This window comes from Microtus oregoni, unplaced genomic scaffold (assembly GCF_018167655.1).
Source record: "Microtus oregoni isolate MIOR12 unplaced genomic scaffold, Mior012 000001F_ref0000356, whole genome shotgun sequence".
NCBI lineage: Eukaryota > Metazoa > Chordata > Mammalia > Rodentia > Cricetidae > Microtus > Microtus oregoni.
Window position 1 is genome coordinate 30,905,628 of NW_024543060.1, and position 20,829 is coordinate 30,926,456.

A 20,829-nucleotide genomic window follows, 5' to 3' on the forward strand; every position below is an offset into this window, starting at 1 on the left:
TTAAATAACCAGATATATGGATATCAATTCTGATTTTCTGTAAGGAAGTATTTTAAAATTACCCAGTATCAGAATAAAAATATTTAAACTAGTATGGAAATGAGTAAAAACAAATGCAACAATATGAACCCATGTTGTATATGTCCATTACTGAAAACAGCTAGTGTACACACACACACACAGACAAGTACGCAATTAAATATTATCCATCTTCCTGCCATCCTCCTTCTCCTCCTACTGCCTCTTCCCTTCAGACCTGCCCTGATCTCTCCATATATATATGTATATATATATATATATATATATATATATATATATATATATATATATATCTGTATCTTTATGTCTGCATATGAAGGGAAATAATATCTTTTTTTAACCTCAAAAAGCTGAAATGACCTACAAAAATGAAATTTTCAGAGACAAGTATGTCAGTAGAAATTAGGATATAATTATTAAATATTTATAGAAAATTACAAAAAACTATCAAATTTCTCTTATATAATTATCTCTTTCATTCATTATGAATACTCCCATCAGTACTGAATACACACTGTCGTAAGGATCAAACATTGTTATGATTCTTTACTAAATTCTTTTTTCATTTGACAAATACCCTTGTTTGTCCTGGGATCTTATCCAAGCCCCAAATTGTTCAAGTTCTCAGAATTCATTAGACAACCATTATCTTGGAGACCATCCCTGATTTTTACTTTTCCTAGCCAATAAAGGAATATGGATTCGGTCGTGTTTTGTAGAATGTCCTTAACTATTAAATGTTTTAGATTAGAGAATTAGTGTTTTACTAATAACACTTCCTTTCCCAAGCAGAATGTATAATGTCTACTTTATGCGATTTATAATATGCGAATTAAAGAAAACCTGTAATTGCATTGTGATTATGTGGAAATAGTCTCATTATGGCTATTACTTTAAATAACTTAAGATAATTTTATGAATGAGCCATAGAGTATACACATTACAAAGCCCTTTCTCTTAATTCAGTATCCATAAAGACATCAGAGGTCAAAATAGTTTAGTGTCCATGCCATGTGTGTGTAATTGTAAGCTGTTTTCCTTGCTGGAGAGAAATTAGGACCCTTCATCTGAGTATGATCAGCTGTTTGAGATTAAAGTGTTTTTTTTACTACTATCACTTCATTTATCTAGAAGAATGCACAATATCCAGTTTATGAAATTTATAAAGATCTCACATCTCTCTTTTTTTTCCCCAATCACCTCCCCAATACCCATGTCTCTCCTTTTTTGTGTTTAACTGTGAATGCCAAAACGGCCCCTAGTAGCCTCCTGCTGCCTCAACCTCCGCTCTCCCATAGTAATATTATCAAGCTCTTCTCACCATCCCTGGCTCCATTAATCTTCCATATTCTGATAAACTTGTTTTATTAAATTTTAAAAACATTTTAGTATTTTCACATGTTGTCTACAACTTTCATTGCTTCTAAAATTTTTACGAAAGGCATTAAGAAACACTTAAAATTTAAATTATAGATATCTAAAAATATGCATCATCAAAATTAAGCTTAATTTCACTCACTACTTAAAATAATCTTCTCACACAATTAAAGTCTCTGTCTCTGAAAGAGGAAGAATCTTAAAATCAATGTCGGCTATTTAGGATTCATAAATGTAAAATAGGATCAAATGCATTAAAACTATATAACTGGAAGTAATGAAATTGAACCATATATTCAGTAGAAATACACACACATACACACACACACAGACACGCATATATATATATATATATATATATATATATATATATATATATATATTACATGTTAAATGAAACAATCAGGTACTCTGGACACTTAATAGGCTATCATAGGATTCTGTCTATCACAGGTTGTCTAACATGTGAAGGGTAAAAGATATATACACAAATTTAAAACAATGAAATGATTCAGTCAAAATTCTTTCAGGAAGAAACTCGGCAAGAAGAAATAGGTATGTTAACCAGTGGAAAAATTCAGTAAGTCATTACGAGTTGCATTGTGGTAATCTTTAAAGCCTGCAAATATGAAGCATCATATACCATGTAATCAACCTATTAAATGCAATAGATTGTTAAATAATTTGGAACTCCATAGTGTCTTCGAAATACTTTGCAAAATTAGTCATTTAAGATTCAATTTTGGTGAGCTCCCAATAGATCAGCCCGACTGTCTCAGTGGGTGGGTGCACCCCTCGTGGTCCTGACTTCCTTGCCCATCTTGTCCCTCCTTCTGCTACTCATTGGAACCTTGGGAGCTCAGTCCAGTGCTCCAGTGTGGGTCTCTGTCTCTATCTCCATCCATCACCAGATGAAGGTTCTATGATGATATGCACGATATTCGTCAGTATTGCTATAGGATAGGGTCATTTCAGGTTCCCTATCCTCAGCTGCCCAAGGAATTAACTGGGGACATCACCTTGGGCTCCTGGCATGGACAGGGCTGGGAGAACCTTGGACTTTCCACAGGGCAGCAAGCCCTGACTGCTCTTTGGACTGGAGAGGGAGGGGGAGAGGAGTGGGGGGAGGGGGAGAAGGGTGGGAGGAGGGGGAGGGAATGGGAGGCTGGGAGAGGCAGAAACTTTTTTTTTTCCTTTTCTCAATAAAAAAAAAATTCAGTTTTACTGGGGAGATGACTCACTGACTGAAAGCACTGACTACTTCTACAGAACTTAGATTCAATTCCCCACGCCCCAAAGGCAGCTCACAAGTTTCTGTTATGCCAATTACAGGGCATCTGACAACCTCATATAGACATACATGCAGGCAAAACACCCAGTGCACATGCAACAAAACATAACAAAACACAAAAACGATTCAGTTTTACATTTATTGCTGGGCTGGTAAACATGCACACACAAATGCCAACATAAGTAAGGCTACTTTCTAACTGATTTTATTGATTATTTTATTTTTATGCTAAATAGGAAAATCATTCAAACTTTCTAGGATAATTAAATAGCTCAGTGTTTTTAAACAATGGACAATGATATGCCATAAAACAAGTCTTGAATACCCAATATCTTATATTGTATATATAGTTTACACCCTAGTAAAATCTCTAAGTCTAAAATTAATATTCTGTTATTGAGTTTGCATAATTCATGCCATTTGAATCAAAACATTCATAAAAATGAAGCTCTGATGTACCTGAAATTATAATATTGAAGTTGGGAGGGACTTTAGTGAATAAATTATAGACTGAATGTGTTGATACATACTTTTTAATATTATAAGAACATCAAATACCTCAGCGCCTTTGTATGGATATTTATTTCACTGAAATGTGGCAGTAATTATAAGTTTTCTTAACATTCCTTTTGCATGTACAAAGACTTTAGCTTTAGATGCACCCAAGCATCTTTTACAAACATGTTTACTCTTCAGTATAATTAAAGTTTGCTGTTAGGCAGTTTAATTTCCTACCCTTCTTTTTTTAAAACACCACTCTTAGTTGGACCGCTTCCTGTATTTGAACTTTGTCCTTATCAGTCGTCCCCAGGGGCTGACTCTGTATGAGTAACCTTGCATTTCCACCTCTCAAATTTGTTAGAACTCTATTTCCTTAATCGTCAATGAACACAGTTTATTTTCAAGACGACAAGGATTATGTAAGAGATGAACCAATAGGAAATTTCTAGAAGTGCACATAAAGGCAACCTTTCAGTACAGTGAACCCAAGTTCATCCTTTACTAATATATGATTTGATCTAAAATGTCATCTGGGATTAAAATCTGAAAACTGAACTATAGGTTTGTATATACATGCAAAACCAATATCGTAGCCTCACTCTTCCAAAAGAACTAGTTTTATATATCAAAAATATGTTTATACCCAAAGATGATTATTTTTGGTGGTAAACTTCCAACTTGATTAAACATAAGTTCCTTGTGCAACTCAGCATATTGTTATTCTGGGCCTAGTAAATGATGCAAGGCAGTAAGCATATAATAAATTAAGGTCATTGTAAGCGTATTTTCTGGAAATGGAGCATCACAGTTTAACCTGCTCAACCATCACCGCTGTGTATAAGCCACTGTAGTTTGTCACTTATAGTCATGGGGATGATGAACAGTATCTAGGAAAAGTTACTAAATAGCAATCAGGGTGTCAATTTTAGTGACGTATATTATTTTGAGAGTATAAGAGTTATAAATCACTCTAATGAACTCCCGTCATAACTTGCTCTGAAAAACGTGCAGTGTGACAGAGAACAAAATATTCATTTTGTGCTCTGCCATTCATATTCCAGTAACAGGTTTATTGGCTTACTATTGATCTCTGCCAGATTGCACATCCCTACCTGGCTGGGCTGCATTCAAAGAACATTAGAGGCATTCCGTGTATGCCATCAAAATGTTGCAATGTAATAATTAAGAATACAACGCAGATATTTCACAAGATGAGCTTATAAACACACTTTGAAATAACAAATTATTATTCCTAAAATATTTTCAAAATTTGAGCTTTACACAATTTCAGGATGGCAAGTATTCATCTGTAAAATGTCTAATGCTCAGATTATGATATCTGAAGTTCTCATCATTCATCACCAACTAGGTTATTTAGAAGTGATTTGAAAGTGAAGTCATACTATCTTTGTAGTCAAATTATTATCTCCCCCCACCCCTTGACTCCATTTTCTGTAGCTGTTTCATGGAATATTTCCAGAACAGGTTTACCACCATTATACATAATCAAAGACTTTACTGCACATAAAACAAATTCTACCCAAGTACATGCAAATGTGTGGATAAAGCTAAAAAATGGATGGTCCTGTTGGTGGGGGGCATGGATGTGAGGTTGTTCCACCTTGACTAAAGGTCAGAGAATTTGAGCTTCTTTGTGCTCATTCAAAGTTTTTGACAACAGGTATGATTACCAACAAGAGATCCCGACTTAGGGTGCGGTTAATTAGTATCTGGATTAAGAGGTCTATCCACTCCACCTGGAAAAAGGTGAGAAAATACAAGCCTATTCTTTATATCATCTTACTGAAGTCTGTTACCTCCTTTCTTCCCTTTTAAAGTAAAGCATATAAGTATGTGGAAAATAAAAGTTGGTTGTTCAGTATTCACTGCCTTTCCTTTCCAATGTGGTTTTGTGTTTCTATTTTTTATTTCTTCCATATCTCTCTTTCTTTTGCTTAACACTTCTAATTCTAATGCCCCTACACTGGAATGTGTGAATTTGTCATGATAGGATCCCGACAGATGTCGCCCCAGTGTGTGGCTTATGACATTCCTGTACATTGAAAGGTTTATCAAAGTTTTAATCCATTTGACGCTATGCTACTAAGAATGTCAATAGTTATATAGTAATTCAGATAATTCCTGTCTGATTATTGCCAAAAAGGGGCCCTATGGAAATGACTAAGTGATTCAGAATATTGCCAAAACTGTTGGTGTTTCTTCACAAATTGAAGGCAAGGCCCTATTATTGAATACAAATACTACCTAATATATTCAATATTGAGAAGGTGAACCAGTGGCTACCTGAAATCATTACACCTCTTGACTAGTCATCATCATACTGGAAGCCATGTTTTATGCCATCAAAAGAGAAGGTAAACATTAACACAACTACAAAATCTTTGGAGAATATATATATATATATATACAAACATATTCCCAACTGCAAGATAACACTGTTGCATTAGTATCACAAAAGTTGTAGAAGTAACCGTCCACTGTCTGATCAGATTTAAGGTCTACTCTGTGAGATGTCTCCCACCCCTTATACAGACTGACTGGCCATAACCTGATACTAGAAAAAGGGAAAGCAAATACTCCTGTTCTCCCAAAAAAATGTAACAATAAAATAAGTCCCAGCCACATTTTGTTATTCTCATAGATCAGTGCTTTGCTGAGCCATCATCAGAGAAGACTTTAGAACATTCAGTTCTAAATGAAATGTCTTCATTAAATAATTCCTATCAGAATTCAGGAAGCACTACAGCAGAGTCAGAAAGACTGTGAGAGCAGAATGGATGGATGACACCGAAGAAGCAAGGTCTTTTATCCATAATAGGGCTGACACACATATGAAGACACAAAGACTGTATCAAACACAAGGCCTGCACACGTTTAAGCCAGACAGGGTCAGTGCTGAGGGAAAGTAGAAAGAAACCCCAATCTCTAATATAAAATCTTTAATTGAAACAACATTCAAAGGGAAATTTTATTTTCCCGAATGAAGTTTCAAAAGGTATACAAACCACTGTGAAGGACAGGAGCACATTCACAAGTAGAGAGCTAAAATAAAATCAACTAACTCAAATGCAATTGGAGGCTCTGTGTCTCTTAATAGTTTGATGTTTTTTTCTTTGTTATTCTTCCGCTTGTTTATATCAGTTTTCTGTACCAGCATGTGTGTGCCTGAGTGACTTTATTTCTTTTTATATTTTTATATTATTTTAATATATTTTTATTATTTAATTTTCAGTTCTTTTTTCCTTTTGTATGCTTTTACTTTAACTCTTTTTATTTTGTTATATTCTAGTAGGTTTGTTCTTCATTACATGTTATTGTTTATTATAATTGTTAACATTTCCACATGACTATTTGTAATATAATGAAAAAAGGGGAGGGTGTTATTTTGATTAGATGGGAAAATAGAAACAATCTTGGAAGAGTCTAGTAAAGGATAACAAAATGAGAATAAATTTTATGAAAAAAATGTTTTTTAGTAAAAAAATAATAAATGATTAAATGAAAGAAAAGGGAAAGGATGCTTATTCAAACTGGTATATACCTTTACTCACTAAAAATCTCCAATATCACAAGCAGAATTTCTAGAAATTAACTGAAAATCAACTAAAATTTAAAAATTTTTAAGAAGATACTTTGAATATCCTCATCTCTCTAATCACCAGAGTATTATTAACTTCATAACTAACATCATTGCTATAATGAATATAAATTCTCTCTAAGCATCTCAAAGGTATTAGGCCTTGCGAGAAGAAGTGTATGGAGAAGTGTATGATGTTTTCTACTAATAAGAGAAACAGTTTAAATTTCAGATTTTAATTACTATCTCACATCCAACAAAAACTTTAGTTTTACAGACACAAAAATTATAACAAAGTTCATTTCTAATAATATAGTAAACTGTAAAGATTTTTAGTTGTTTCTCTTTGTCATAAAGTTGCCACTCATTTTATTTTAGCTAGTAACACTACTGAACTTCTGGGTTCATAGCATCTGGAAAAAAATTCATATCACTGCTTTGTGTGTTTTTAACTTTTGCTGATTGTTTTCCAATGTCAGTTCAGTTCTTTCTTCTTTTCCAGCATGATTTAGGAAGGGAATACATAGAAAAGGTGGTTCCCAAGCTTTGTGATGCATCAGATTTATCACGTAAACACTGCCTTGTATGGTGGCTTCTATTTGTGGATACTTAAAAGTTCTCAAGCGCTCAATCATTGAAGACTACGTTATTCAACTATTCATAATAGACTTTCTTTTCTTTTTTCTTTCTTTCTTTTCTTTTTTTTTTTTTGTATTTTTTCGAGACAGGGTTTCTCTGTAGCTTTTGGTTCCTGTCCTGGAACTAGCTCTTCTAGACCAGGCTGGCCCCCAACTCACAGAGATCTGCCTGCCTCCGCCTCCCAAGTGCTGGGATTAAAGGCGTGCGCCACCACCGCCCGGCTCCATAATAGGCTTTCTTAAAACATTTGTTTCTATAGTTCAATGGTTTAGTTATTTAGTTGTGTGGTTGATTCATATCTTGATTTTAATTGTAGACTTTTGTGGACAACATAGAAAAGCTCATCCCCTGTTTCGTCTGTACTGAATATGTTACTTCTTCAAGTAACTGTGAAAACTTAATCTACACGATACTCTTGTCTCTCGGTAGATTTGACAACTTGAAGCATTAAGAAAATAATCTCAGCTGTGGGGGTTGCAGAGTAAACAGGAGAAAACGATTTTATAGCCCAGCCCTTTCAAAGCAGCAGTGGGGAATTCCAGGGCATATTGGGAGAGGGGTCATGAATAGGTAACAAAGATGGTGAAGTTCCAAAATGGCTGGTTTATTTTTCATAATTCGAAGAGACAAAAGCCTGAAAGCTGAAATCAAAATTTTATGGTTTCTCTTTGGTTTGTTTGTTCTCAGTAAGGCCTTGGCTGATAGACAGACTCACCAAGTTCAAGGCCTGATTAGGACACGTTTATCTAACGTGTTGTTAGTTGTGGGGCAGGCTTTGTCTTCGGGAGTGCCCCTTCTGTTTTGTGGAGGATCTCGAGCTCTGTCTTGTGCTAAATGTGTTTCCTCATCCTGAATAAAAGCATTTCTTTGACAGTTGATTCTCTCTGTTCCTGTTTACTGTTTTACCACTGTTGTCTGTCAAGCTCTACGTTTTGTCTGCTTTTAATTCTTTAACTAGCAAAAAAAATAATTGAACAAGTTTCGACCCCTTTGGTAACAGGACTCGGGAGAGGAAAAAGTTAAAGAAAAGATTCTCAAATGAATGATGTTTGCTTTCCTAGTTGTTCATTAACTTGGGGGAATGCATTTAATTTTAAATATTTTCCAAATAGTATTCTGGATCATGGGGATGGCCTGCTTATTAGACAGATTCAGGAATCTCATATTTTCCTATTTGCAAAGATGAACACATGAACACATTACTTCTTCTATTGTTATACATTTTAGATTGTATGTGACAAAGCCAAGTACATATTTGAGAACATTCCTATAATTTCTTTTGTATTACTACATGAACTCATATCTCATTTAGAAAATTTATGTAAACATATAATTGGAATTGGAAGTGTGTCAATCCCATGAAACAAGTATGCTCAGGAGCAAAGCCCATAGTACAATGTGTTCGGGACCGGCCACAGTGTTAGTGCAGCTGCGAGGCAGGTTTATATCCTTACTTTCTTCGAAAAAAAAGAGACATATCTTGGTCATTACTCCCAGCAGGAAGCTTCAACACTTCATCTAACCTTGTGTAACAGGACAGTGAGTGTCCTTTTACCTAGTTTTGCTCTAGGCAAAGATAAATTTGCCAGGGAATATAAATTGGATATGAGCATCGTGCTTTTCTGTTCCTGAAAGGAACCCTACATGGCCCCTCCCTCATTCTAGTAAATAAGAATATAAATTTAAAATATAACATTTATTTTTCTTTCTTTGTTAGAAATTTTCATACATTTATATAATGCATTCTGGTTACCTCACACCTACCTTCTCCTATTTTCTTTCCGTCAATATTAACCCTCCCTCCTCTTTTGAAGTCCTCTTCTCATATCCTTTCCTCTTTGTGACCCAGTGATTGTAATACGGGCCATCTTTGTGACCTTAGTTCTCTGAAGTATCCCTAGAGCCTGGTGGGCTCTTCTGTCATTACAAAAGTGAAGAGAATCCTCCCAGAGTGAACTACTAGCCAAAAGTTCATGGGGGTTAGGTATGGTATAGTCAGTAACTCCCCGTCCATGCTTATCTGATATGATTGGAATCTATGACGGCCAGTTCAATGGTATAAACAAATTCTTATTAAATTGCAAAGCTCTGAATAGCCCCTCCATTTGGTCATACACCTTGGTCTCCCTAAGAGCATCGACTTCAGAAAATTTAGGAATGTGCATATTTTTCCTCACTTGCTTGGAGCTGGATTTTCAAAAGCTTTCATGCCAATACTGCATTCAACTAGTATTTTTCTCAGTGACTTGAGACAAAAGCTTCAGTGTAGTTGGAATGTGTTGAGACTACCCTCTTTAAACAAAGATATACAAAGCTGACTTTCCTCCTGAGAAACCAAGTATACAGGAAAAGGTATCAAGATGTCAGTGCTCTCTTCTTCATCTTGGGGCTTAAATACCTACCCTCTTAGTTCAGTCAGTTTAACACAAATTGAATTAAAGTTTTCTCCAGTAACCCAGACCCAGAAAGACAATTATGTGCTCAATCATAAGTGGTTTTTAAACATAAAGCAAAGAAAACCAGCCTACAAATCACAAATCCAGAGAACCTAGACAACAATGAGGACCCTAAGAGAGACATACGTGGACCTAATCTACATAGGAAGTAGAAAAAGATAAGATCTTCTGAGTAAATTGCTAGCATGGGGACCATGAGAAAGGGTAGAAGGGGAGGGTAGAGGCAGGGAGAGGAGCAGAGAAACATGTAGTGCTCAATAAAATCAGTGAAAAATATATGTCACATAAGGTATTAGAAAAATATTACATGAAAAGGCAGGGTTCAAATTCATGACAATAGACTCAAAGGAAAAAAAAAGAGCCTTCAAAATGTCTTAGATTTTTATAGTGAAAGTTTTGCTTTGTATAATCATATTTTAAGATTATTGAGACCACAAATGTCATATTTCACATTATATCAATGAATCTGATTTCAAATTCTATTTTCAAGGTTCATAGATTTGATTTAGCATTTATTTTTATATATCCCTTGAGATATATCACTTTTTTTCTTTTAACTCATCTGTTTACTTAAATTGTAATCTTCTGGGAAGGAAAGACCTGACTTATTTATTAAAGTTTTCTCCTTAATTACAGCTCAGAATTACACATTGAACAATATTCACCAAAAATGGAATTTACAACAGTGTCTAACTTGAAATAACATAACATCCAGCATAATATATATAGTAAATTAAGCTATTCTACAAACTATAGATATCATAATTTTCCTTTTTAGTTAAGCTGCTATGGCAAATAAAAATTAGCATTTAATTAGCACAAGAAAAATGTGAATTGTTTTAACACATATTGCTGGAAAGGAAAAAAAAATATCTTTATAATTTTAATGTTCTGACCAACTATAGAGATAAGCAAATTTTTGTTTAATGATTAATTCTCTGATTATTTATTTCAAAACTTATTTCAAAAATTTTAATTTTAATCATGTATTAATCCTGTGTAAATATGCTGTTGAATATCAAAAATTAATATCTTTATTCATTTGTGATTTCACTAAGTAGAAAGACTGATAATCTTTTATATTGTCTGCAACTGAAAGTTTAATGATAAAATGCCAGCTGAGATTTAGTTTTGAAAGACTTAAGGTCAATATGAAAATAAGCATGTTATCGATATGATGCATGGTTGTTTTACTGTACCTGTGTATGCAAATTGCACAAGATCCCACAGTGCATTTGGGTCTATGCCTTCCATCTTGATCTCCTCTTGCTTGGCTTCACAAACATCACTTGTAAACATGGCAGCAAAATAGTCAGAGACAGAACTCAGAACAAGCCTGAAAGAGTCATAGGGTCTATTTTAGCCAATGGACATACAGCACAGAACAATGAGTTCACCAGACATAACACGGAGCAAAGAATCAGCACAATTGTTTTGTCGGTCATGGTTGCAAATTAGTTTATTAAATTATGTGATACCTAACCCTGATTTCTTCAGTACATCCACAAAATTAATTTCCACTGGCATGGAAGCTCTCCTTATATGTTCTTTTTTTTTTTTTTTTTTTTTTTGGTTTTTCGAGACAGGGTTTCTCTGTGGTTTTGGAGCCTGTCCTGGAACTAGCTCTTGTAGACCAGGCTGGTCTCGAACTCACAGAGATCCGCCTGCCTCTGCCTCCCGAGTGCTGGGATTAAAGGCGTGCGCCACCACCGCCCGGCTCCTTATATGTTCTTAATGCTTGTTTCTGTGTCTAATTTACAGCTTTGTTGGCACTGCATTTTTTCTTTATTTGATTATAATTCAATAATTTAAAATGACAGTATCCTTTTTTTTTTTACTTGAAATACTTTGAAAACATACAGTTCTTTTGACTCGGATACTCATTTCTTTAGTTGAATAATCATATAAAGTGCAAAATAGAATTTCTTTCAAGTGTTAAGAAAAATGAAATCATAATCCACAGGAAAGAAAGTGGAACTACAAAATGTTGCACTGGGCCAGGTAACCTTGGCACAGAAAGGCAAGTGCCATATACTGTAACTCATGTGTGCATCTTAGTTTCCAAGTAGTAGATCTTCTCAAGCTGAAGTGAGATATGTCAGGAAGCAAGAAGAGAGTCAAGAGAGGCGAAAGACTTAGAGACAGAGTGGGGTAGAAGAATATGTGGTGAATAGAGTGCCAATGCATTGCATATATTATTGAAATTGTTCAACAGAATTACATTTAAAAACAACTAAATAGGGGCTGGAGAGATTGCTCAGTGGTTAAGCACAGCCTCCCCGGCTCTTCAGGAGTGCCTAGTTTCAAGTCCCAGCAACCATGACAGCTAACAATTGTCTGTAATTTGATAAATTCAAGGAAATTATACCTTCTCCTGCCTGCTTTAGACACTAGGCAAACTTGTGGTACACACACAAAATGCAAAGAATAAAATAAAATGAATTATTGAAAAAAGTAAACTAAATAATAGAAATCATATTTTCAAAAGTACAGTGTGAACTGTACCCAATGACCCATTTAAAATTAAGCTATGCATTACCTTTCGCCAGCATAAGAGGTTATGATTTGCTTCGTTAGCCAACATTAATCTGTTCCCAGACACATTTGTGCTACGTAATGACCATTATATGAAATTTTAACAAAATAACTTTGCTTGTTGCTCTCTGTTTCATCAAGAATTTAAAACTGTGATGTGTATTTGATAGTAAAATGTTTTAATTTCAACTTTTTTCTTAATATTTGTCATTTTTTTAAGGCAGGCTCAATCCTGTCAAAGAACATGTTCTCTTTAGACCTTTTATAGTGTAGCTCTGAGGACAATCCATTATCCTAGCTTTCATTAATCAGAATTCTTTTTCTAGTTTCATCTGCAATAACTTATAACATTCTTTTACTTAATGAAGGAGTCTAGAGTTATTTCATTTATTTGGGAAGAGACTGTTTAATTTTGTTATCATCTAGACTCTATTGGTCTTTTAAAAATTAGATTTCAAATTTATTGTTTTTCTGATGTAATATGTCATATATTTATATTTATTCTATTTTTCTTATATTTTAATAGTTTTTACAGTGAAAAACATACATATTTTAACCCAACATACTTCTACTCTAATTTTCTTAACATAGGTAATAGTTAGGCTGACCACTTGCAACCAAAGATTAAAATTTATTTTCATATATTTTTCACCTTTTATACAATTCACTCACTGTATAGTGTAAGTTGTAATTTGTTTGATATTGAGCATTTATTGTTTACTATAGCTTACTTTACGTGATTTCAAGTATTAAAAATAAATCATTTGCTATATTTATATACCAATAACAAAATTACTTATTTTCTATTGTCACGTTTATATCATTTTTGTTTATTTAAATCCAAATCTTCGCTACGGGGTAAGTTTTCATTGTATAAGACACATCACATCACCCTTCTCCTCAAGTGGAAACTACAGGAGAAATATTATAACATTTTATTATTATTTTTTTTGTTTAAAGTTTCTATATCTTTCCCTTTTTTAGTTTAGTTTGTCAATATTTTTTTTCTCTTTGGAAGGAAGGGAAGGGAGACTTTTAGAGAGAGGGCTTCTCTATATAACAGATCTGGTTTTCCTGGAACTTGCTTTGTAGCCCAGATATGCCTTACTCGCTCTCACATAGATCCACCTAACTCTTCCACTCAAGTGTTGGGTTTAAAGGTGTGCAACAACACCCCCTGGCTGGTATGTATTTATTTTTTAAGTTAAAAGTAGGGCATGTTCAATTTTGTGTAAGTATAGTAAATTTTAATAATATTTTACATTGTTTTTTTAATTATGATGTACTTAGGCAATTTTATTTATCTCTCCATCCCCTCTATGGGTACAGTTGTTTTTTTTTTCCTCATATTTATTTTGAATAGTTTGGCATTTGCAATTACAATCACAGTTTTATGAAAACTTTTAAACAAAACTGTAAATATTTTATTCTAATAGTTTGTTGTATATTTATTAATCTTAAGAACATTCATTTACTTTCAACATCCCTTTTGAAAGTATAACTTTTAAAAATATATTGAGAAATAAATGTGACAGTATATTTTTATTTATAATATGAAAATAATAATGATAAAAGGAAAATAATATGAATCGTAGTTAAAAGGAAGTTTTCACAGCACAGAAGCAGCTCAAAGTTTGTGGTAATGTACTAGAAATCTATGCATTCTGAGGGTTATCAAGAAAAGTTTACTCACAGACTCAACATGGAATTACAATTTTACCTAGCTAATTTTATTTTTTATTATAATGACTTTTTATTGTTCTTATTTAGGTATATATTTTCCTCTGCTCCCCTCCCATTCTACTCTCTCCCATGATCACCATGCTCACAATTTACACAGGAAATCTTGTCATTTTCTACTTTCCATGTAGATTAGCTCTATGTATGTCTCTCTCAGGCTCTTCTTTTGTGTATAGGTTCTCCGGGGGTTGTGAATTGTGGACTGTTGTAGGCTGGTTTTTTTTTTTTCTTCTTTTGTTTTATGTCTAAAAGCCATCAGTGTTTTTGATCTTGGCCGTTTTCAGAGGTGTAAGATGGAATCCCTGGGTTGTTTTGATTTGCATTTCTCTGATGGCTAAGGATGTTGAGCATTTCCTCAAGTGTCTTTCAGCCCTTTGAGATTTGTGCACTGAGAGTTCTCTGTTTAAGGATCTCCATGCCATTGGGTAGGTAAAATTAACATAGCAAAATGACAATCTTACCAAAAACAATCAACAAATTCAATGCAATGCCCACCAAAATACAAGCAAAATTCTTCACAGAGCTTGAAAGAACGATACTCAGCTTTTTTAAGGAAAAACAAAAAAAAAAGAACCCAGTATAGCCCAAACAATCCTGTACAATAAAGGAACTTCTGGAGGCATCACAATCCCAGACTTTAAACTCTACTACAGACATAAAGTACTGAAAACATCCTGGTACTGGCATAAAAACAGACAGGAGGACCAATGTAACCAAATTGAAGACCCAGATATTAACCAACACACCTACAAACACCTGATTTTTGAGAAAGAAGCAATAAATAAAAAATGAAAAAAGAAAGTATATTCAACAAATGGTGGTGGCATAACTGGATATCAACATGTAGAAGAATGAAAATATCCATATCTCTCACCATGTTCAAAACTCAAGTTCCAATGGATCACAGACTCAACTTAAACCCAACCACACTGAACCTCATAGAAAAAAAGAAAAAGAAAAAAAAAAAAAACTAGGAAGGACACCTGACCACAGTGGCATACAGAACACTTCCTAAATATAACCTCAGAAGCAAAAACACTGAGAGTAATAATTAATTAATATGACCTCCAGAAACTGAGAAGATTCTTTAAAGCACAGGACACAGTCAACAAAGACGAAATGTCAGCCTACAGAATGGGAAAAGATCTTCACCAACCCCACCTCAGACACAGGGCTGATATCCAAAATATACAAAAACCTCACAAAATTGGTGATCAAAAAAGGTCCTGAGTTCAATTCCCAGCAACCACTTGGTGGCTCACAACTGTCTATAATGAGATCTGGCACCCTCTTCTGGCATACAGGCAAATATACAAACAAACACTATGTACATAATAAATACAGAAAATTCTTAAAAAAAAAAAACAAATAATACAATAGAAAGATGGGTTACAGGCCTAAAGAGCTGGCTAGTTTTATGTCAACTTGACATAGCTGTAGTCACCTGGTAGGAGAGAACCTCAATTGAGAAAAAACCTCCAAGAGATCAGGGGGTAACCAGACAAACCTGTAGGGCTTTTTAATTTAGTAGTTGTCAGTGGACTAGTGTTCAGCTCATTTTAGATGGGAATACACCTGGGCCAGTGGTCCTTGGTTTTATGGGAAAGCAAACTGAGCAAGTCGTGAACAGCAAGACAGTAATCAGTATTCCTCCATGGTCTCTGCATCAGCACCTTCCTCCATGTTCCTGCTTTGTTTGATTTTCTCTCCCGACTTACTTTCATGATTATGGTGGTGGTACTAGTTGTGGTGGTGGCAATGAATAGTGTAATGAAAGGGTAAGCTGAATAAACCTTTTATTCCCCAAGTTGCCTTGGTCCTGGTGTTTAATCACAGCAATAGTAACTCTAAGAAAAAAAATAGGAAAAAGGGGACCTAAGAAGCCATAACATTAGATAGGAATAAAATGTACTTATACAGATTCTTAGTTCTTCACATAAAAATACCTATATGCTTTATGTTTGTGTTTGTGTGTGTAGATTAAGGAAACCTTGTAAAAAGAAAAGAAAAAGAGAAGTAAAAGATAACAAATAAAAGATAAGACTTCATGCTTATGAATAAAAGGAAACATAAAACTAATGGGCTTGTCAACGGAATGTATTTTGGTGCTCACATGAATAGGTAAATTTTGGCATTATTTTAACCTCTAAGAAAACTATGAGGAAAACGAATTACTCTAATGAAAATTTTTTCAGAAACTTTGATCATGTAGTTTCACCTGCTATGTTCTTTAAATTCTATTTAATATGACTCAGGGTCTGTTGTTAAACAACATGCACAGAAGGATACATTACCTGTTTAAAAAATAAATATCTTAATAATGTGATTATATACTTTTTTTAAAAAAAAAAGATTTATTTATTATGTATACAACATTCTGCCTCCATGTATGCCTGCATGTCAGAAGAGGGCACCAGATCTCATTACAGATGGTTGTGAGCCACCATGTGGTTGCTGGGAATTGAACTCAGGTTCTCTGGAAGAGCAGTCAGTACTCTTAAACACTGAGCCATCTTTCCAGCCCCGTGATTATATACTTAAAAAACATCTTCTAGAATTTACAAAATTGGAAGTTTCATTAATTTCACATTAATGCTTAGGATACTAGCTTATTAGAAATAGTTAAATTTATCACATTTTGTCCATTTGGTTGGGCATTAGAAACTTGCAAATATTGATATTTTCAAACATAGACAAAATGGTTAAGATACAAAAAAACTAAATTCATGCCAAGTGGTCATGCCTACTTTCTCACATTTTGTGATTTTAAGGCAGGAGAATCACCAGATTGATCTGGTTATGTAACATTAACAGATAATAAATAGAGATAGGCTAGAGAGTTGGCTCACTCAACAGTTAAGAGCCTGACTGCTCTTTCACAGAAAATGACTTTGATTCCAAGTATCCACACGGCAGCTCACAGTCACCTACAGATCCAATTTTAGGGAATCTGATGTCTTCTTCTAACTTTTGAAGATAGTAGGCACATATGTAATGTAAAGACATACACGCAGGCAAAGCTTTCTTCTGTTGTGGAATATAGCTTAAACTAAGCATTAAAGATGCATTGCATTTGTTTATGCTACATTTGTTTAGTGATGTGAAGATGTGTTTTTTTGCTGTTCTAAGACACCTGATTGGTTTAATAAAAAAAAAAATGAAAGGGCAATAGTGAGGCAGTGGAGGAATAGGTGGCACAGGTGGGCAGAGGGAATAAGTAGGAGAGGTAATCTAGGCTCAAGAGAGAAGAGTGGGTGAGGGAGAAGAGAGGGAGACTCTGGGAGCCAGCCAGCCAGGCAGTCATGAAAGAAGCAGGAAAAATAGGACATACAGAATCTGGAAAGCTAAATGGCCAAAGCAAAGTGTAGATGAAGAGAAACAGTTTGAATTAATAACAAGAGCTAGTGGGGCAAATATAAGATAAGGCTGAGCATTCATAACTAGTAAAAAAATCTCCATGTCATGATTTGGGCCTGGCAGTCTGAGGAAACCTGATACATACATATGTATTAAAATAATGTCAATAATTTTATTTAAAAACTATAGAAATAAACAAATACTTAAATCTAGCCAATTAAATACATGTGTGATAAGTGATCAGTTTTATCAAAGTGATATTGATATCTCCATAAACATCTGAATACATCTCTATAAGCATGAGTATTTCAACATAAACCCAATCAGGTTGTATTTACACACAGGAAGGTCACATTTTGAAGAGCTAAGTATTTTGTGACATACAGTGTGCAAGTTTAAATCATCAAATGAATTCTTCTCTATCAGCTCAAGGAAAATGTTTCTAGCACCACAATAGACATATATAAAAATTAATCCTGCATTTAGACTTACTGACACAAAAGATTTGAATTAGAGTCTACGATTTAATGTTTGGCAACAACCCAACATGTGATTATTCAGCTGCAGTTACTCCAAGGGAATCTGGGGCAAAAATTGCATCAGTGAGAGAATGTAGCCACCAAGGAAAATCTCTTATTGGGTCACTAAATTCTTTGCAAACCTATTAAAGATTCCTATGTTCCACTTATGTTTACTATGGTGTTTGATACTGTCAAGCTCCCTCTTTTAAAACCATCTTTTAGTTATAGAACAGTGATGACTTTCTTATCTCAGCTTTACCTCTTAGTCTGTGACTTCTCTTTCTTTTACTCCTGACCCTTTCTTTGTCGAATGCAGCGCACTTCTGTGCTTTTCCTTAATATTAGCTTTAGCAAAACCACTCTTTAGAACCGCTTTAATAATCTGTGCTATGATTCGAAATTTAACTGTGCTGCCACAATGTCATTCAAAATATGGCCAAATGTCACAACAGCATTTAACTGTCTTCAGAATAAATTCACAGTGCTCTGCCTGGTAATTTCCTTAGATTCCCCTATTCTTATGTCCGATTGTTATGGAATTAGGGATCCTCCAGGTGGTATGAATGAAGTTTTTAATCATGTTTCCCTGAACTCCTTCCCCTATTTTAAATACCATCATTCTGTTTGTCTAGGTTTTCTATATCTTCTTTCTAAGGCAGAGACATTCTGGGTCAGTGTCAGCATTACCCATTTGCTTACTTTAAATACAAGACAAACTCACCTTCTCTTTGTCTGGCTTTCCTATGTCCTATTTGTAAGGCAGAGCCATTCTGGTTAGTCTCAACTTTACCGAAAGGAAGCAAGACATTTCTTCCAAAAGGCTCCATTGTCCCAACAAGAGTGATCTGAATCCTTTGCCATTGAAAGCCTCATGCTCTGAGCACTTCATCCTTCAGCCTCCACACACTCCTCATCTCTAGGCAAAGAATGGATCCAATGACAAGTACTAATATACCAGTGCCTAAAATTCACTCTGTAAAGCACACTATCTATCTGCATGAAGAAAATCCTCCATCTCTGTGGAAGACTGAAGGAGGCACAAGGTACTTGAAGTAGATAAAAGAATTTACTATCATTCACTACTGGGTTAAAACTGAGTATTATTGGTCAAACATATTGTGTTGTAAACATAGTCTTCATATTATGTGGATATGACAATTCTACTTCTTTTCTTTTTTTTCTTTTTTCTTTTTCTGAGACAGGGGTTTTCATTAGTTATGGAGCTAGTTCTGGAACTTGCTCTGTAGACCAGGCTGGACTTGAACTCACAGAGATCCGCCTGCCTCTGCCTCCTGACAGTTGGGATTAAAGGCATGTACCAACCGCACCTGGGAATGACAATTATTTTTAATGGAAGAATATTGAATAAACTCTTACCATATGACTGATACAACCTACTGCATTTGGCTTTAGTGTTTTCTCAAGTGTTTAGAATTTTTGCATAATGATAAGATTATGTGAAATATTAATGAGCTTTATTTTTCATATAATGAAATTATTAAATTATCTTCTAATTTAGACTTTAGAATGTAGTATCTAAACACCAATAGTACTAAATCTAAGAACTATGCTCCTGTCAAATTTTTTTCTGTCTTATCTTTCTCATCTACTTCTTTTCTCTCCAACTCCCGCCTGCATTTCTCTCCGTTCTTCTTTACTTCACTTTCTTACCCTAATCTCAGATGTTTGAGAATATGTTCTTTGAAGAAAAAGTATTTTTGTTAATTCATATGCCAATAATTAAAATATGTATTTTTTGGATTGAGATTATCTTGATCTAAATTCTAACAGATCCCATACTCTGAAAACAGTTCAATTATTTAATATAAGCCATTTTCTTTCATTATAAGATGGAAGGAATCATAATTATTTATACTGCTTAATTATGAAGGCATATATAGGTAATAAATATATTTTTGAAACTCAATAATTTGAATATTAGTTTTATCCAAAGATTGAAATCACAGCATGATTCATATAGAAACCCAGAATTTCAAATCATAGAATTAGATTTTCTTGTCCCAGTCAAACATGAACATCTTATTATCATTTAAATTTTTATTTCATCAATCTATAATTAGATAGATCAAATAAATACTTTTTTCAAACAGATACATGACAACCTACCCTTCATTTCCCTCTTTAGACCCTATTATTATGAATAAGCTTGGAAGTTTATGGTATATGATCATCCATCCTCTTACTAATAATAATCAAACTTATTGACTTCTTCTCTTTGTATAACAGATTACCCTAAATTATTGATGACAATATATGATTCTTAGTATTTTTCATAGTATCAAACCATGAATAAGGTCAGTATTTTTAAAACAATACTTTGAAATTAAAATAAAATTGCATCATTTCCTCTTTCGCATTTATCCCTCCCAATTCTCCCATATATACATTCCTCGCTATCTTGCAAATTCATAGCCTTTTTAAAATTGTTGTTATGTATATTTGTGTGTTTAAATATGGATATATGGTATAAATGCAAACTTCTCAGTATATTTATTTATCACCAAGGTATTATTAGCCCTATAGAGCTTTCCATTTAAAGAAACTTAGTTTTGTAATAAATTACATATGTGCAAAATCATGACACTTTAGAAGTCTAAGTAACTGAGGCCATATAGTTAGAAACTACCATAAGCTATAAAGATCATTATCCTTACTGCTTCCCAGATTTTAAAGTTAAGTTCTTGTTGCCATAGACACCACACACTTCAGATACACAACTTAGAACAATCCATCTGAAACTTCCCTGGAAATCTG

At 34.1% G+C, this 20,829-nt stretch overlaps 1 protein-coding gene across 2 annotated transcripts in view; it reads right to left on the reverse strand.

Annotated features, from left to right (window-relative positions):
- The window catches only part of Klhl1 (kelch like family member 1), a 235,906-nt gene that overhangs the window by 125,964 nt on the left and 89,113 nt on the right, over positions 1–20,829 (reverse strand). For both annotated transcript variants that reach the window (XM_041669195.1, XM_041669204.1), the window contains exon 3: positions 11,101–11,237. In XM_041669195.1, the coding sequence (XP_041525129.1) occupies positions 11,101–11,237 (137 nt within the window). The remainder of the gene's footprint in view (positions 1–11,100; positions 11,238–20,829) is intronic.